At 36.3% G+C, this 16,213-nt stretch overlaps 1 protein-coding gene across 1 annotated transcript in view; it reads left to right on the plus strand.

Moving 5' to 3' along the window:
* Nucleotides 1-2,004: 2,004 nt before the first annotated feature.
* The window catches only part of LOC110115474 (guanine nucleotide-binding protein subunit beta), a 15,889-nt gene continuing 1,680 nt past the window's right edge, over nucleotides 2,005-16,213 (plus strand). The window contains exons 1-5 of the mRNA XM_020848720.2: nucleotides 2,005-2,415; nucleotides 2,504-2,598; nucleotides 5,091-5,515; nucleotides 14,221-14,581; nucleotides 15,473-15,586. Of these exons, the coding sequence (XP_020704379.1) occupies nucleotides 2,310-2,415; nucleotides 2,504-2,598; nucleotides 5,091-5,515; nucleotides 14,221-14,581; nucleotides 15,473-15,586 (1,101 nt within the window). The 5' untranslated portion in view covers nucleotides 2,005-2,309. The remainder of the gene's footprint in view (nucleotides 2,416-2,503; nucleotides 2,599-5,090; nucleotides 5,516-14,220; nucleotides 14,582-15,472; nucleotides 15,587-16,213) is intronic.

The following is a 16,213-nucleotide window of genomic DNA, read 5'->3' on the forward strand; positions in this document are numbered from 1 at the left end:
TGGACTTTGATTGGACTGATTTTAGTCTCGTTGGGCTTGTCTCACTAAGATGTTCAATTTGACTATAAGTTTGTTGAAATTAGAGTTTGTATGATCCTTATTTTAATTTTGAAAGTTGTCAACTTGAATATGCCTTAAGATTCTTAATCGACTAGGGCGGTTTTTGGTGACATATCAGTGCCTCAAGATTCTTACTCAACTAAGGCGGTTTTTTGTGACATATCAATTCTCTTAAAAATAATTCGGAAGCATGAGACTAATCTATCCTACACCACATAATTTGTTATGTTTAGTTTTTGTCGGTATATATTAAAAAAAAAAGTATATATCAGTATATTATATCAATTCCATTGTCAATTAAAAGAAACATGTCATTCATAATAATCAATGACAAATACAAGTAAAATTATTTCAACTATGATCTCATCTTCATATGAAACTAAGATGATAGATCTTCCATCACAAATATTTTGATACTCAAAAAGTACATATATTTTAAAAATATCAAATATTAAAAAAAAAATATTAATAATTAATTGAATTGAATTGATAGAAAAACTATAAAATATACAATTTAAATTTACGATCTTAAAAAATAATATTCTCTTAAAAGAATGAGCCAAGAATTCTCTCACTTAAGATAAATTAAAACATTATTTATTATTAAAATTTTATAAACTCCATCTGCCTATTAAACTCATGATGCTACTACGGGGTCCGATTCGACGGCGTGAGATGCGACCATCAAGGTCGGAGTAGGGCCCACTTCTCTTCCCAAAACTTACAATCATTTCACGATACGTACTCGTGATGTCCGTTAGCCTCCGTTTCAATACCGTTCACATCCCAGGTCAGCAAGCACTCAGGTCTTTCTCTAGTCCCTACAGCCCTCTCTCTCTCTCTCCGCCCTTTTTCTCTTCCTCCGATCGCTACCCACAGATCCTGAAGTCCCAGATCGCCGCCTTTCCGCACCGCTTGGTCTAGGAATTCCCTTCCTTCACTTGATTGGGCGGTGGAGGGATGGACAATTAGGGCATAAAGGGTGCAAGAGACATAAGAGACACTAATATGTTTACGTGTAAACTTTGAAAAGGCAAAAACCCACAATGCCTTGCCTAATTAAAATGTTTATATTGATGTTTGTAGTTTATTACAAATGATGCTCTTTCTCAAGGGAAGACATTGGCTAAATGTAGTAAATATAAATCATATAGAGCACATTACATTGTTGGATTTGGAAGAATCTAGTAACTTGAGAGTTGTTCTCAACAAAATGTTAGTTTGTTCGTTTGGCCGGGAGGATCATAATTAAGTGATGGAGGTTAGAGGGATTGTAGTAGGCCGACTGATATAGAGGAGACTATTGTCTGGCGATAGATGTTGGAGGACCATATATAGTCGGACGATTGAGGTAGAAGGGGATTGTTGTCGGGTGATAGAGGTCAGAGGGACAGTAATTAGTGCGCGATTATGGTCAGAGGGATTGTAGTCGGCGGGTGACAAAGGACGAAGAGACCTTAGTTTGCGGGCGATAGAGGTTGGATAAAGGCTCGAATGTAGCTTCTGGAGGGAGGTCAGGCTGTGATGGTCAAATATAGGTCCAACAGTGGCGCCCTGGTGGTGAGGGTTTGCCGGTGATGGTGTTGGGGTTAAGCATTTTGGTACTCAAAAAGTACATATATTTTAAAAATATCAAATATTAAAAAAAATATTAATAATTAATTGAATTGAATTGATAGAAAAACTATAAAATATACAATTTAAATTTACGATCTTAAAAAATAATATTCTCTTAAAAGAATGAGCCAAGAATTCTCTCACTTAAGATAAATTAAAACATTATTTATTATTAAAATTTTATAAACTCCATCTGCCTATTAAACTCATGATGCTACTACGGGGTCCGATTCGACGGCGTGAGATGCGACCATCAAGGTCGGAGTAGGGCCCACTTCTCTTCCCAAAACTTACAATCATTTCACGATACGTACTCGTGATGTCCGTTAGCCTCCGTTTCAATACCGTTCACATCCCAGGTCAGCAAGCACTCAGGTCTTTCTCTAGTCCCTACAGCCCTCTCTCTCTCTCTCCGCCCTTTTTCTCTTCCTCCGATCGCTACCCACAGATCCTGAAGTCCCAGATCGCCGCCTTTCCGCACCGCTTGGTCTAGGAATTCCCTTCCTTCACTTGATTGGGCGGTGGAGGGATGGACAATTAGGGCTTAATTTTAGCTCAAAGGGTACCTTTTGGGATGATCGGATGCTGCTGATACCCCGCAGGTGGTTTAGGTTTAGGGCTACTGTTTGTAAATGTCGGTCGCGGAGCTGAAGGAGCGGCATGTTGCGGCGACGGCGACGGTCAATGCGCTTCGGGAGCGGCTTAAGCAGAAGAGGCAGCTCCTGCTTGACACTGATGGTGAATAACTTGCCTATTGTATTTCCTTTTTGGTGTTTTTTTTAAAGCAAATTTTTCTGGGCCTCATGTTTATATGATGGGATTGCAGTGGCGACCTACGCGAGGAGCCATGGGAAGACGGCCATTAGCTTCAGCCCTACGGATCTGGTTTGCTGCAGAACCTTGCAGGGCCACACGGGGAAGGTAGATTCGACTGGTCTTTACGGTTTTGATTTCTGGATAGAGGAATTGGTGCATTTTTCGTAATTAGAATTTAGTCTTGGTTGGTTTAAATTTAGCGGCTTTGTGGGTAGGGGATTTGTGATTATGAGCTTTTTGTGGAAGTATGTCTGCGGAGCTATTTATGGCGTATTTTGGAGGAGAGCCTGTTGAGGATTTGATTGCTGACGGAGATAACATGGGTTTGAAAAACTTACATAGTTTGTTTATATTTTTTAATATGCTCTCTTACTTTTGAAATTTTTTGAATTTTCTTGTCCTTGTTAAATTGCTTGCCTCAAAAATCAATCTTGGAAATCACTGCAATGGGTTTATAGATTTTTTAATATGGCACAATGAGCTTAGATTAACAACTTAGGGGATCATTGACAGCCCACCAATGTGAAATTGGAGGCTTCCTTTATACTGGTGCAGACAACCATTCCTTGTTTTTCCATGATTGATAACATGGATGGTAGATGTTTAGCTTGTAATCAAAATAGTTTATAAGATGGATGTGGGAGTAGTTCCAATAAGTTGTTTGAATTAGTCAGACTTATAGCATGACCATCACTTCCTAAGTAGAAAGAATTCTCCTACAAATTTTAATCTTATGTAGAAGTGAAAAGGTCTTAGGATACTCTTTTTAATCATAAATTCATGAACACACCAAATACACAACGCCTCAAATCCCTAATCTGTGTGGTGGGAGCAGAAGCTCCCCACCACTAGGCTAAGTTGAGGTGCTTAAAGCAAACACTCTTTATAAGTTTACTAGAGATGGTTATTTCATAGTTAATGAGTAGATAGAAAATGAAGGATGATTGTCTTTATGTGGAAGTTGTTGGGTAGATAGCAAATGAAGGATGATAGTCTTTATGTGGAAGTTGGAAGTTGTCATTAATCTAGCTCTAAGCATTGGTATTGTGAATTATTTTAAGTTTATTAAGGCCCGTTTATTGTCGTGCCGATGGAAATTGGTGATTTTTATAGCTTAAATTGTAGTAGTTCAAGTTCAGTTCATCTTGTTTGGTTGGATGTAATTGTCTTGTAAAGAATCTGCTATTTTGGTTTGAAGTTCTTTGGTATTTTGAATGTGATTTTTTGGTCTAGCTATTAGGTTAATGATGGCACTCATATGTTCAATTTCAGTCCCATTCAATAACATTTATCACAATATCCATTTTCTATCTTTGGATTGATGGAATGAATTGCTTGAGTTATTATGCTGGCATGTAAGAAATGGCCAATCCTAATCTATATTGTAGCTGTCCAAAGAAGAAGCTTTCGGCCTGAACTTTTGGATGGAAATTTGTTGAGAGAGCAGGTTAAATTTGAAGTAGTTTCATTCCTTCTTTAAATATAAACATCAAAATGACTTGTTGGTAGCACTCTGCTAGCAACCAAAGAAATAGTTGGTCATAATTTTGAGGGACAACTTTTACCCATTTTAAGAACCTTGTCATTATTGATTATCTGTTTCACCTCGCATATGTTGGTCTCATACTTAAAAAATTTCTATCAGTCATATTAGAGTTTACAGCAAGGGTGGAGGCTTTCCAGTAGATGTAGGTTTTAGGAGTACATGTCTAATAGTGGAGAGGGAGAGACTTTTTGGGATGCCATAGAAGGATTGGGGATGGGTTTGTGAAGAGGAGGCATGGGAACCAGGTATAAGGAGCTTCTGACTATTTAAACTGCTCTTTACACGCTTGAAGGGCTGGGATTCCATCTCACAACCAAATCCAGGAAGGTGGCATCATCATAATTACCAAGCAGGGAGAAATATAATTTTCATTCTTTGATTGCTTCCTAGTGACATGCAACAGCTATTTATTTTAATACCTGGATTGCTCAAAGAAAAACTTCCCCTTCAATGGCTATTTTATAATTAAACCAAATTAAGTTAAAAAACAAACAAACTAGCACAAACAGTCACACAAATGATATAAATAACTAAAAGACATGAGAACGCACTGGAATGTCACCTAGACCATGCATTAGTAGAGCTCAAGCAAATCTGATAGTGCATACGATAGCGATGGTGATGAGAGGCAGCTTGAACACCCCTATGATGAACTCCATTATGCCACCGTGATGCAAATGATTACGGATAATAAAAAATTAATATGATTGTTTTGAATTGGAGTACTTTTAAATTATGTCAATCTTTATAGCTGTATTGTATCAATTACGTTGAATAGGATTTGTATTGGATTTTTTCTTTGCTCAAAGATAACTACACATTTATAATACAGTCTAAATAACTGCTTTATAAGTAAAGAAGTTTAGATTCAGAGATCAGTGGCACTATAAAAACCTTCACAAATTCAAAAGGAATGCATTTTGCCTTTAAACTAAGTGAAATTTTTTTTGCTGCATTCAACATTATGTATTTTGTGTAGCTGATTATAATTGTAATTTCAAACAAGCTTGGAAAAATTGCTGATCTACTGTGTACTCTTAAATTTTTTCAGGTTTATTCATTAGATTGGACCCAGGAAAGGAACCGGATAGTTAGTGCATCTCAAGATGGGAGGTTTATTGTTTGGAATGCTTTGACAAGTCAAAAAACACATGCAACCAAGCTTCCTTGTGCATATGTCATGACATGTGCCTTTTCTCCTAATGGCCAGTCCGTTGCTTGTGGTGGCCTTGATAGTGCATGCTCTATATTTAATCTTAATTCTCAAGTTGATAGGGATGGGAATATCCCTGCATCAAGAATGCTAACTGGTCACAAGGGATATGTATCTTGTTGTCAGTACATTCCTGATGAAGAATCTCACCTGATCACTAGCTCAGGTGACCAGACCTGTGGCTTGTGGGATGTTACCACTGGCCAGAGAATTTCTGTATTTGGAGGTGAATTTCCATCCGGTCACACATCCGATGTCTTGAGGTATTTTCATGTTTCACCATGGAAAGTTACAAATGCTTCTGAATTGATTCACAAGATTCCAGATTTAGTTCTTGCATTTGTTACATTTTGTCCCGTTGTGGTGCTAGCATAAGAATCTTGGGGTACACAAGAAAATGAAACGGCTATGAAGTTTCTTGAAGTGCTTATACGAACATAATTTAACCTCTCAAGTTTGTTTGAATTTATGTTTTTTTTTCCAAAAGAAGGAAAACAGAAATAAACTTGTGAAATGTCCTTATGCTTTACCCACCATTCGTTGTTTTTTTTAATTTAAATGTGGTATATACTCATATAAAATGTTTTTTTTATTTCACGTTTTTATAGGACTTGTAAAAAATTATAATGGTACAATTGATGCTTCATTTTGTGTATTCTCATTGAAAGTTTAAAATTTTACTATTGCAAGTACTTGTTTTTGCGGTGACTATTTTAATTAGTTTGCTTCAATTATGTGAAGCTCTCTATAATTCTTAATAGTTACCTCCAAACTTGGAAACTACCACATCCTACTTTCATGCCAATGGATCAAAGGCTTAATCTTCTTTAAGCTGAATAGGTGATCCTTTACTTAGCTGAAGTTTGGGTTATTATTTTTCTTATTGATTAAGGATGTTATTACTTCTTATCATTGATGTTTTTAATTCTCATTGCTCAACTCCTAGAGAATATCCTAAAGAAAAATGCCCCAACAATCTAAATATTTAGTATCAAAATTGGGATGAGTGTATCTCTATCAAAGAGTGCATTCATCTTTGTAGGTATGGTTTTAAATTCATTTAACATTTTCCTAATGTTTTATATAACTTAGATCATTTAAGATTGCAAAACTACATACGAGATGCCTAAATTATTAAGAAGTGCTTTTGGACCTTCAGCTCCTCTGATGGTTCAATATTTTGTTTCATTCACACTTAAAAAAAAAAGTATCTTATTTGCAGTATTGTAATGACTTGTCTTATTCTGAATCTTGCATATGTTTAGAATGAATTATTATTTTATTTAGTTTTTTTTCTTTTTAGTTTATTTTCTTCTGAGCTCTCAAGTGTAAAGTTTATTTAATATTCAATTATTTACGTCATTCTCAAAATAATTAATCTAACAAGTTGATGTGGGTCCAAGAAGGTTTTCAACATATCAAGAACCATTCAGTTCTCCTGTGGGGCTCAGGTCCTCCTTTATCACCTATAGGAGAAGAGGCTTTAGGGGGAGCTCTTTGGAAAAGATATAAGGGGTATTTATTAAGGTATTTGAGCTGATTTGAATTCAAAATAAGGAGGTAAGCAGGAAGGTTTATGTGAGGGTTTAGGATTGTTTTATTTTATCATGTTATGTGTGTTTGCTGTAATTTTCTTTGGATTGTTCCTAGCGGCTCCTAGGATTTGTGGTGAACCGATCTACCTCTTGAATAGTATATCAACTTGTATTTTGGTTTGTTGCGTTGAAATAAGCATCTTTCTCGCTGATTTTTTTTTAGTGTTTTATATTGTTCTTGCTATTTTTGTCGTGTGGAGGACAAATTCCTAATAAATTGGTATAAGAGCATGATTCAGGACCTATAGTGGATTCTTTGGAAGAGAAACTAGAATGAGAAGTTGGTCAATTTAAATTTTAAGTTGAGAAAAGGATTTCATCCATGGAAGGAAGGTTTTCTAACCTAGAAGACATGATGAAGAAAATATTGGAGCTTTACACCCAACCGACAACATCGGAGGCGAGGGCATTGGTAGATGGCCAAGGAAGTGTGATAAACCCCGATATCAGCACAATGAGGGATGATCGAGAGGTAGAAATCATGGGCGACAGGGAAAATTTAATACCTCTTGAACTGATAACCATGAGGGAAATGGGTGAAGGATATAACATGAGGAGAGATTAGGAGAAAGAAATGAGGGCTGATTTTGAGGAAGATGATATCTATGAAAAGGAGGGGTGGGAGAGAACATTGGATAGATCACAACAATCGCTATATGAGAAGAGCTGGAGGTGGAAGAGGAAGTTGGAGGTGGTGAATCGTAATGTGGAGATTTATCTTCGTTGCTTTGTATCAAATACACCAAAGATATGGGCCAAGTGGTTAGCCTTGGCGGAATATTGGTACAACACTTTATATCATACAGTAGCCCAGACAATGCCATTTAAAATCCTATATAGGAGGGATTCACTTCATCTGATACATTATAAGCATGGCAATACACTAGTATCATTAGTGGAGTAGTATTTGGGAGAAAGAGATTGGATTTTGGTAGAATTGAAGGAACATCTATGGAGAGCAAAACAGATCATGAAGAAGCAGGCGGATGGACATATGAGAGACACGCAATTTGAGGTTGTGGATAGGGTTTATCTGAAGATCCGACCTTACAGACAAAATATTTTGGCTCGATGAAGGAATGAGAAGCTCTCCCCCCGCAACTTTGGGCCCTACAAGGTAATGGAGCACATTTTCACAATACCATATCGCCTACGATTGCCACCAACCTCTGCCATCCATCCCGTATTCATGTATCACAATTGAGACGAGCCATTGGAGCCCACAAAGCCTCGTCCACACTACCGGCTATATTTTCAGAGGATATGGAGGTGTTAATATAACCATTTGAGGTGAAAGGGGTGCGCCTAAGGGTGCAACCTAGTTAAGCCGGCTCGAGCTCGACTCAGTAATAGGCTCGACGAGTCGAGCTCGAACACGACTTCGCCAGTGAGCAGGATGGATGGCAACTCTAGTTCGAGCTCGAACTGCGCCCTGCTCCACTCGCGAGCTCGTCGAGTAGCTCGTGAATGAAATGTAAAGCAGGAAATCGCAAGTGAGCGGGAAAATGAAATGGGAAACGGGAAAATTGAATCATGCGAACGGACGGATGCAAGCTGGCGACGAGTTGTCATGACGCGAAGAAGCTAGCTCGGGACGGAGGTGATGACGACAACAAGCTGGCGACGGAGATTAACAACTGCTCGGGATGACCTGACAACTTTACTAGGGACTGTTGAAACAGAGAAGACGACTGCTCGGGACGACCAACCGAAGCTGACGATGACGACAAGATGGCGTCGTCGATTGAAACGGAGAAAACGAGAAGCTTGATAAGCTCGGGACGACGGATATCGCAATCGAAGATGACGACGACAAGCTCATGACGAAGGTTAACGACTGCTTGGGACGACTCTGCTCGGGACAACGGAGGTTGTGATTGCTAGACTGCTCGGGACTGAGCTCGACGAGCCGCTCGATGTGAAACGAGTCGAGCTCGAACTCGCTTTTTGAGCTCGACTCAAATTTGAGCTCGAGCTCGAGCTCGGGCTCTGGTAGTCGAGCTCGACTTCGAACACCCCCTAGCTCGAGCTCGACTTGACTCATTTGCACCCCTAGGTGCGCCAAGGAGGCAAGGGGATTAGGGAGGTGTTGATCAAGTGGAAGGATTTACCAGAGTATGAGGCGACATGGGAGCCCTACAATACCATGCATAAGCAGTTCCCCTTTTTCCACCTTGAGAACAATGTTACTTTTTGGGAGGAGATTATTGATGTGGGATCCAGAAACTTTTCAATAGATCAAAAACCTTTCAGCTCTCATGTGGGGCCCAGGACCTCCTTTATCTCCTTTCGGAGAAGAGGCTCTGTGGGAAGCTTTGGGAAAGATGTAAGGGGCATTTATTAAGGGATTTGGGCTGATTTGATTTCAAAATAAGGAGGGAAGTAGGAAGTTTTATATAAGGTTTAATAGGGTTGGTTTATTTTATCATGTTATGTGTGTTTACTGTAGTTTTCTTTGGTATTTTTCCTAGCAAGGCCTAGGGTTTGTGGAGATCCGATCTATCTCTCGAATAGTAGATAAACTTTTATTTTGGTTTGTTGTGCTGAAATAAACATCTTTCTTGCTGATTTTTACTATGTTTTATCTTGTTCTTGCTGTTTTTGTTGTGTGGAGGATAAATTCCTATCACAAGTGCTTTGCAATGAGGGTTATATTAGCATGTAAAGTAGTGGACAAGTGTTTTAATTTATGTTTATGATTTCTAAAAGGTTTTATCTATATTTTATGGACGAATCTCATTGACATTAACATAAAGAAATACATCTAATCTCTTGCACCATTTCTTTATTTGTGTAAACTTTATCATTGTTTGCCCCAATGACTTGATATATTCTGTAATGTGCTAGAAAGGAAGGATAGATTTGTAATCATTCATCCTTTAAGATTTCAATATGATCAACTAATGCGGTTGTTATATCCTAGGTTTGATGGATTCGTAGTTCTTCATTCTTTAAGGCTCAAGTATAATATGCTCGACTATTAGGGTAGTTACATCCTAGTTTTTCTTATATAAACTCTTTTTTGTGGATGTTGCATGGTAATAAAATAGGTTTTTGTTCTGCATTTGGATATGATGCAACAAAGCAACCAACTTACTGGTTCCATCTTACTGGTATGTCTATATGAAAGTGTTGCGAAGAAGGTGGACGTAAAATGTTACATGCATTGACCGATATTTTTCTCTATGTTCTGGTCTTAGCGATGAAGGATCTATCAAATAAATTTCGAAACTCCATGTGTGGTGTTTAGAGCTTTGTTGGAGATTTGAAGATATGTCCTAATAGACTTTTTAACATGTTGAAAACATGGCCATTGATCAGGAGGTTCTCAAAGTCTTAATTTAGCCCAATTGGAACTGAATGAAGTTAGCAAGTAATATTGGAGTTTAATCATATCAAACTAAGGCCAATAGGCTCCATACAAGCTTAAAACATGCAAGAGACCTATGGTACCAAGGTGAAACCTCAATTCATGCTAAATGAGTTAATAATAAGAAGTTTAGGCATAACTTTTATCAAAAATGACAAGGAGGTCACAAATTGAAATTTATTTCATGTTTAAACCAATCAAAATTAACTCCATAATTCAAGCCATACAAATAGAAATTGTGGCTACATTCATGGAGGTTTTGGGAAAATCAAAACTCACTCCATGAAGCAAGCCATATAAAGAGGATTCGACCATGATAAGAGGAGAGAAAAAGGTTCTAATTACTCCAAAGAATTTAAGGGAATCTAGAAAACTCTGTAATGCACTTTATCAAACTCTCTCTATCTCTCTAGCTGCCCAAATCAAGAAGAGAATAAATTCACATAATATTCTCTTAGATATTTTCAAATAATTAAGATAATCATTTAGATAGGAACTTGTCTTATCAAATAGCTTATCTAAATAGATAGTGCTTATCTCATCTTTCCTATTTTTTAGAGAATTAGATGGTTATAAGTATAGTGTGTACTTAAGTTTGAAAATTGATTAAATAAAAATTCAGGATGTTAATCTCTATCCTATTTTATCATTCCTTGTCCTCTCTTCTTCCAATACTAGTCAACCTCCTATACTAAGGAAGCCAAGCCCCATCTCCCTACGTCTCCCTCACTCTCTATCTCCCTGTATTGATTTTTAGGTGCAGTAGGACTGCCAACTTCAACATCTAGAGTGGGGGTTGATTACCAACTATTATTTTCCCTATCATTGTGCTAAGAGAAGTTCAATTGTTTACTATTTAGGAAAAAATTAAGAGAAAATAGCAAGCAATTATAGGGGAAAATTCAAGAAAAGAAAGGATTGCTTGCAATAAAAATTCAAATTGGAATTTATAGAACAACAACATCAAGCCTTAATCCCACTTCGTGGGGTCGGCTACATGAATCATTTTTTCTTCATTGTGTTATGTTAAGAGTCAAATTGTCATTCAAATCTAATAAAGAAATGTCATTTCTAATATTTTCTAACCAAGACTTTTTAGGTCTACCTCCACCTTTCTTAACATAAGCAAAATCTAATACATCTACCCTTCTAACAAGGTCATTGGAAGGCCTCCATTTTATGTGACCAAACCATTTAAGATGACTCGTTCTAATCTTATCTTCCACTCGAGCTACTCCAACATTTTCACGTATATGCTCATTTCATATCCTATCTCTAAGAGTAAAGCTATTCATCCACCTGAGCATCCTCATCTCTGCAATACTTAACTTAATATCATGCTTCTCTTTTAATGGCTTAGGGTTTAGGTTTTAGGGTTACGATGATAAATTTTATGGTGAACTTTTTTCCTTTATTGTTCATTTATCATTTAGGAAGAAATTCTTATGATCTCGTAGGAAAATTCTATATGTTTGCAAGCCTCTTAAAAAACCCCATAAAAATCCTTTAGTATCAGAATGTATTTTTCGAGTCTACTTAATATTATAATACAACTTAGTGTTGTGGTGTTGGTTGATTCTAAATAATGCGTACAAAAGTCACTACTTTGTCTTTCAAGATAAATACTTGCTTCATGCATCTTTCTTTTTTTCTATTTTGTTGATATTCAAATCTTGAACTTTAGATGTCAATGATAATGCCACTCAACAAAATAATTGGTGGTGGATATCCTCTATATATCTAATCATAAATTGTCCTATTATTGTATTTCATATTTGATTTTAATTCTGTCAAACAATATCATACAAAAATTATGTCAACCATAGGCCAAAAATTAAAAAGCTAGTTGATCCTTTTTGTAGCATCATAAGCTTGTTCATCCATCAACCCTCCAAATATATATATAATAAAATAAAACTCATCATTAATCCTTAATTTCTTTGAACATATGAAGTTGTTTGATTGTTTACTTGTTTATAAAAAAAGTCAGGTGAGTCAAAATCTAAATCGACACTCAAATATGGAATTAAGTTATCCTTGTGATATTAGCTACTATAGATCCCAATGGGCAACTTCTCTTGCACCTACATCTCACCTTACAAAAGCATGGATAACTCAGTCTGTCAGTCATCATCAACATCCTCGGCAAACTCACCAAACTTCAATGAGAATGGCTATTAAATTGTTGCTAATAAGACGACCCTCCACAAGCCCACCCACTTAAGCCTATGTCAACTAATTGACCATTATTGACAAAACCAACAACATCGAGAAGGTAATAGTCTCAATGGCCAAGGTAGGTAATGCAATAGAGTAGTCTTGGTGAGCGACATCCTAGAGCTTCCTAGACTAATGTCTTTGTTGGATCCAAGATCCATGTTTACCAACGTTTATAGCATTTTCCTTCCTAAATGACACTAGATATGCCTTCAAGACTCATAGTTTTCGATACTTGACGACTATGTTCATGATGCCAAAAATGGAGACCACTCTACTTCGGGCTCTGTTGCATGTTGGATCTTTCTCCTACCTAAGCACTAATGGTAATCATGATACCCTTATTCTCCATTAGTTGCTCCTAATAGAATTCCATAATGAATTCAAGAGTCAGGTGCAACCAACTTAACCCGAGAAATTTTATGAAAAGATTGATGGACGTATTTGAATGCTATTAAAAACATTGGGTACTCACTAAGGGAAAATAAATGCAAGAAAGCAAATGCACAAAAATACACAAAAAATGCTGAATTCTCCAATTTGATGACTATTTTCAATTTCTATCGCAATAGTTTCCACTATGATTCTGAACACTCCCAGTTGCAACACTTTTCTCTTATCGCTAAGTTTTGGTAGTGATACAATTTTTTAGTGAGAGACTAGAATAGTCAAAATTATATATGAAAATTTCTAAAATGCATCTAAAATGCCCTTAACGAAATAACTCATGAATATATGCATATTAAGGCGCTTCTTTGTGGGGCATTAATTAGGCTTCACAAGTTAATAATGGTTGCCAAGCACTTGAGATGGTAGGCACCTCCATAGGCTCTTGCCCAAGTATAGTGTGGTGCTAAACTAGGAATAGATTTATTACTTTTAAGTTTATTTAATTATAAGGAATACCTTTGAAGAGTATGAAATGATAATAATCACAATATATTATGTTGTGCGAAACAATGAAGTTTTAAATCATATTGCATTTGAAACAAAAAAAAGTTTGCTATACAGATTAATTAAAAGTATAGTTAGAATACTTAAAGAATAATCTAATATTTACTATTATCAATTCCATCTTCATGTCACCCATGCCCTCTTCTCTACCTCTAATTCTATAGCCCTTCCATCCCTTCATTTATTTCCTCGGTTAAAGCTAATGTTTTCCCTAAAATTTATTAAATGATCTTTTAATGATCATGTGAGTTGTTAGAGGGCATTTGCGGCTGCATGTAGAACTTTAAACGTGTTTTGATAGAAAAATCTAATGGTATTCCATAATGAACAAAAGCAAGTGCGAACATGGCGTATTTGTAGATGGGCAGCAGTGTTATAAAGCAAACATACAAGGATCAAATTGATTATTACCAGAAACTCATATATTTTAAACCTGCTATATAGATGATTCATGATACTTTCCACCTCACCATTTTATTTCTGACTTTTCTTATTTTGTTTTCATGGATGGCTAGAAGTTTTTTTTTTTTAACCATATAAATTTGCAAGTGTTTTTAATTTACCTCGATGGATAATGGTGGAAATAACCATCATCTGGCAATGCAATATAATTTGCTATATCAATGATGCAGACTTGTAATACTTGCATACTAAATGTTTTTTTTCATTCAAGATGTTATTTCAGAGAATGCATTTCTTATTGCAATATTGCTATTTAGTTTTTGAATATTTTCATCATCTTGTTTGAAAATATAATTTCTATTAATTTTCTAATGATAACCTTTTAAGTTCAATATATTTAGATCAGTGGCTTTTTTGTTGAATTCTCCAGTGTCTCAGTCAACACGTCCAATTCAAGAATGTTTGTATCTGGTTCATGTGATGCAACTGCTAGACTATGGGATACCCGAATTGCTAGTCGGGCAGTTAGAACATACTATGGTCATTCAGGGGATGTTAATACAGTCAAGTTTTTCCCAGATGGGCAACGGTTTGGCACTGGTTCTGATGACGGCACATGTAGGCTTTTTGATATGCGGACGGGGCATCAGCTTCAAATTTATAGCCAGCAACCTGGTGAAAATGATGAAGTCCCTTCAGTGAAGTCCATTGCTTTCTCCATATCAGGAAGACTACTCTTTGCGGGTTACTCTAATGGTGATTGTTTTGTTTGGGATACGCTGATGGCTGAGGTATGGTCTGAGCACATTCAATAAGAAAATGCAAAAAATAGATATCTTGGTATAAGGAAACACGTGTGAATGGGGCAAGGCTATTGGGATTTTGACGGAATAGTTTTTCTTTTCGGATTATAAATTTTAGGCTTCATTTGGAACAACTTTCTTATTGCTTCATAAAGTAGCTTTCTAGTACATAAATTTAAATTTTTTAACTAGAAAGCTGCTTTAAAAAGCAGTAAGAAAACCGTCCCAAATGAACCCTAATTACACAAGTGCACTATTTTGAATGGGAAATAATTCAGATGCGTGAATCTTTGATTATATAAATCATAACCAACTGTACGGTTTATTGAATAAGATTCATAACATTCTTAGTTTCTTAAGCTTGATTTTCCTCCCTCTAATAAATCAAGGTTTACTCCTTTGGAAGCTTCTTGATTGCTCACCCTAATGGGTGGTTTAGTGAATGGGCATCTTTGTGCTGGGTATTTCGTCACATATGCTTCAAATCTTTTTGAAATAACCTGTCCTATTTCTAATGTTCATTCATAATTTCGTGTCTCCACGTAGTCAATCAACTTGCTTTTTGATGTTTTCTGCATTTAGTGACTAGTGGCTGTTTAAGAAAGAATTTAGAATGAGATCTATTTTTGTTTTATAGGTAGTACCATCAACTTTTAGAAGGCTTTGAGTTTCTTCTCTCCGCCTTTAAATTCACTCTTTTGTTACATTGACCAGTACATTAAGAGCTCTGATCCTTAGCTTGTTTGTCACCTATATACACTATTTGCATGCACTTTTTTTTTTCTTGCATAGATTCTTGTCCGTTTGATGGTTTATGAAGAAAATAATATTTGAACAGAAAGCTGGATCTGACTAAGATTTTTTTATTGATTTGCTCAGGTAGTTCTTAACTTGGGTTCTCTGCAGAACTCACATGAGGGTACTATAAGTTGCCTAGGTTTGTCTTCAGATGGCAGTGCCTTGTGCACAGGAAGCTATGACAAAAAACTGAAGGTCAGTTCTTACTTAGTTATCTTGCAATAAGACTTTTTTCCCAATATCTTCAAACATATATGATATTGTTGTATGTTGTTTAGATTGGTGTGGTGTATTTAGTTGCAAAATATGCTTATCAATAAACACAGGCTTGTTGTACTGTAAAACTATTCCCTGTTATCAATTTTCATCTACACGATGTCCCATGACCATGGATGTGCCCTTGTCATGCTAGATATTGCCAAAAAAAAAAGCAAAATTTTATTTTGTTCACCATCTTCGAGCTGATGATGATGACGGCGACAACAACATCAATTCTTTATTCCACTACATGCAATCAGCTACATGAATTCTTTTTCTCCATGGTCTCATTATATGAGTCAAATTCTCATTTTAATACAACTACAACAACAACATCAAGCCTTTGTCCCACTGTGGGGTCGGCAACATGAATCCTTTTATCTCATTGTATTCGGTTAAAAGTCAAATTCTCATTTAAATCTAATAAAGATCATTTTTAATATTTTCTAACCAAGTCTTTTTAGGTCTACCTCTATCTTTCTTAACATAAGCCGAATCTAATACCTCAACTTTCCTAACCGGGTCATTGGAAGGCCTCCGTTTAATGTGACCAAACCATCTAAG

This window comes from Dendrobium catenatum, unplaced genomic scaffold, assembly GCF_001605985.2.
Source record: "Dendrobium catenatum unplaced genomic scaffold, ASM160598v2 fragScaff_scaffold_1483, whole genome shotgun sequence".
Lineage (NCBI taxonomy): Eukaryota > Viridiplantae > Streptophyta > Magnoliopsida > Asparagales > Orchidaceae > Dendrobium > Dendrobium catenatum.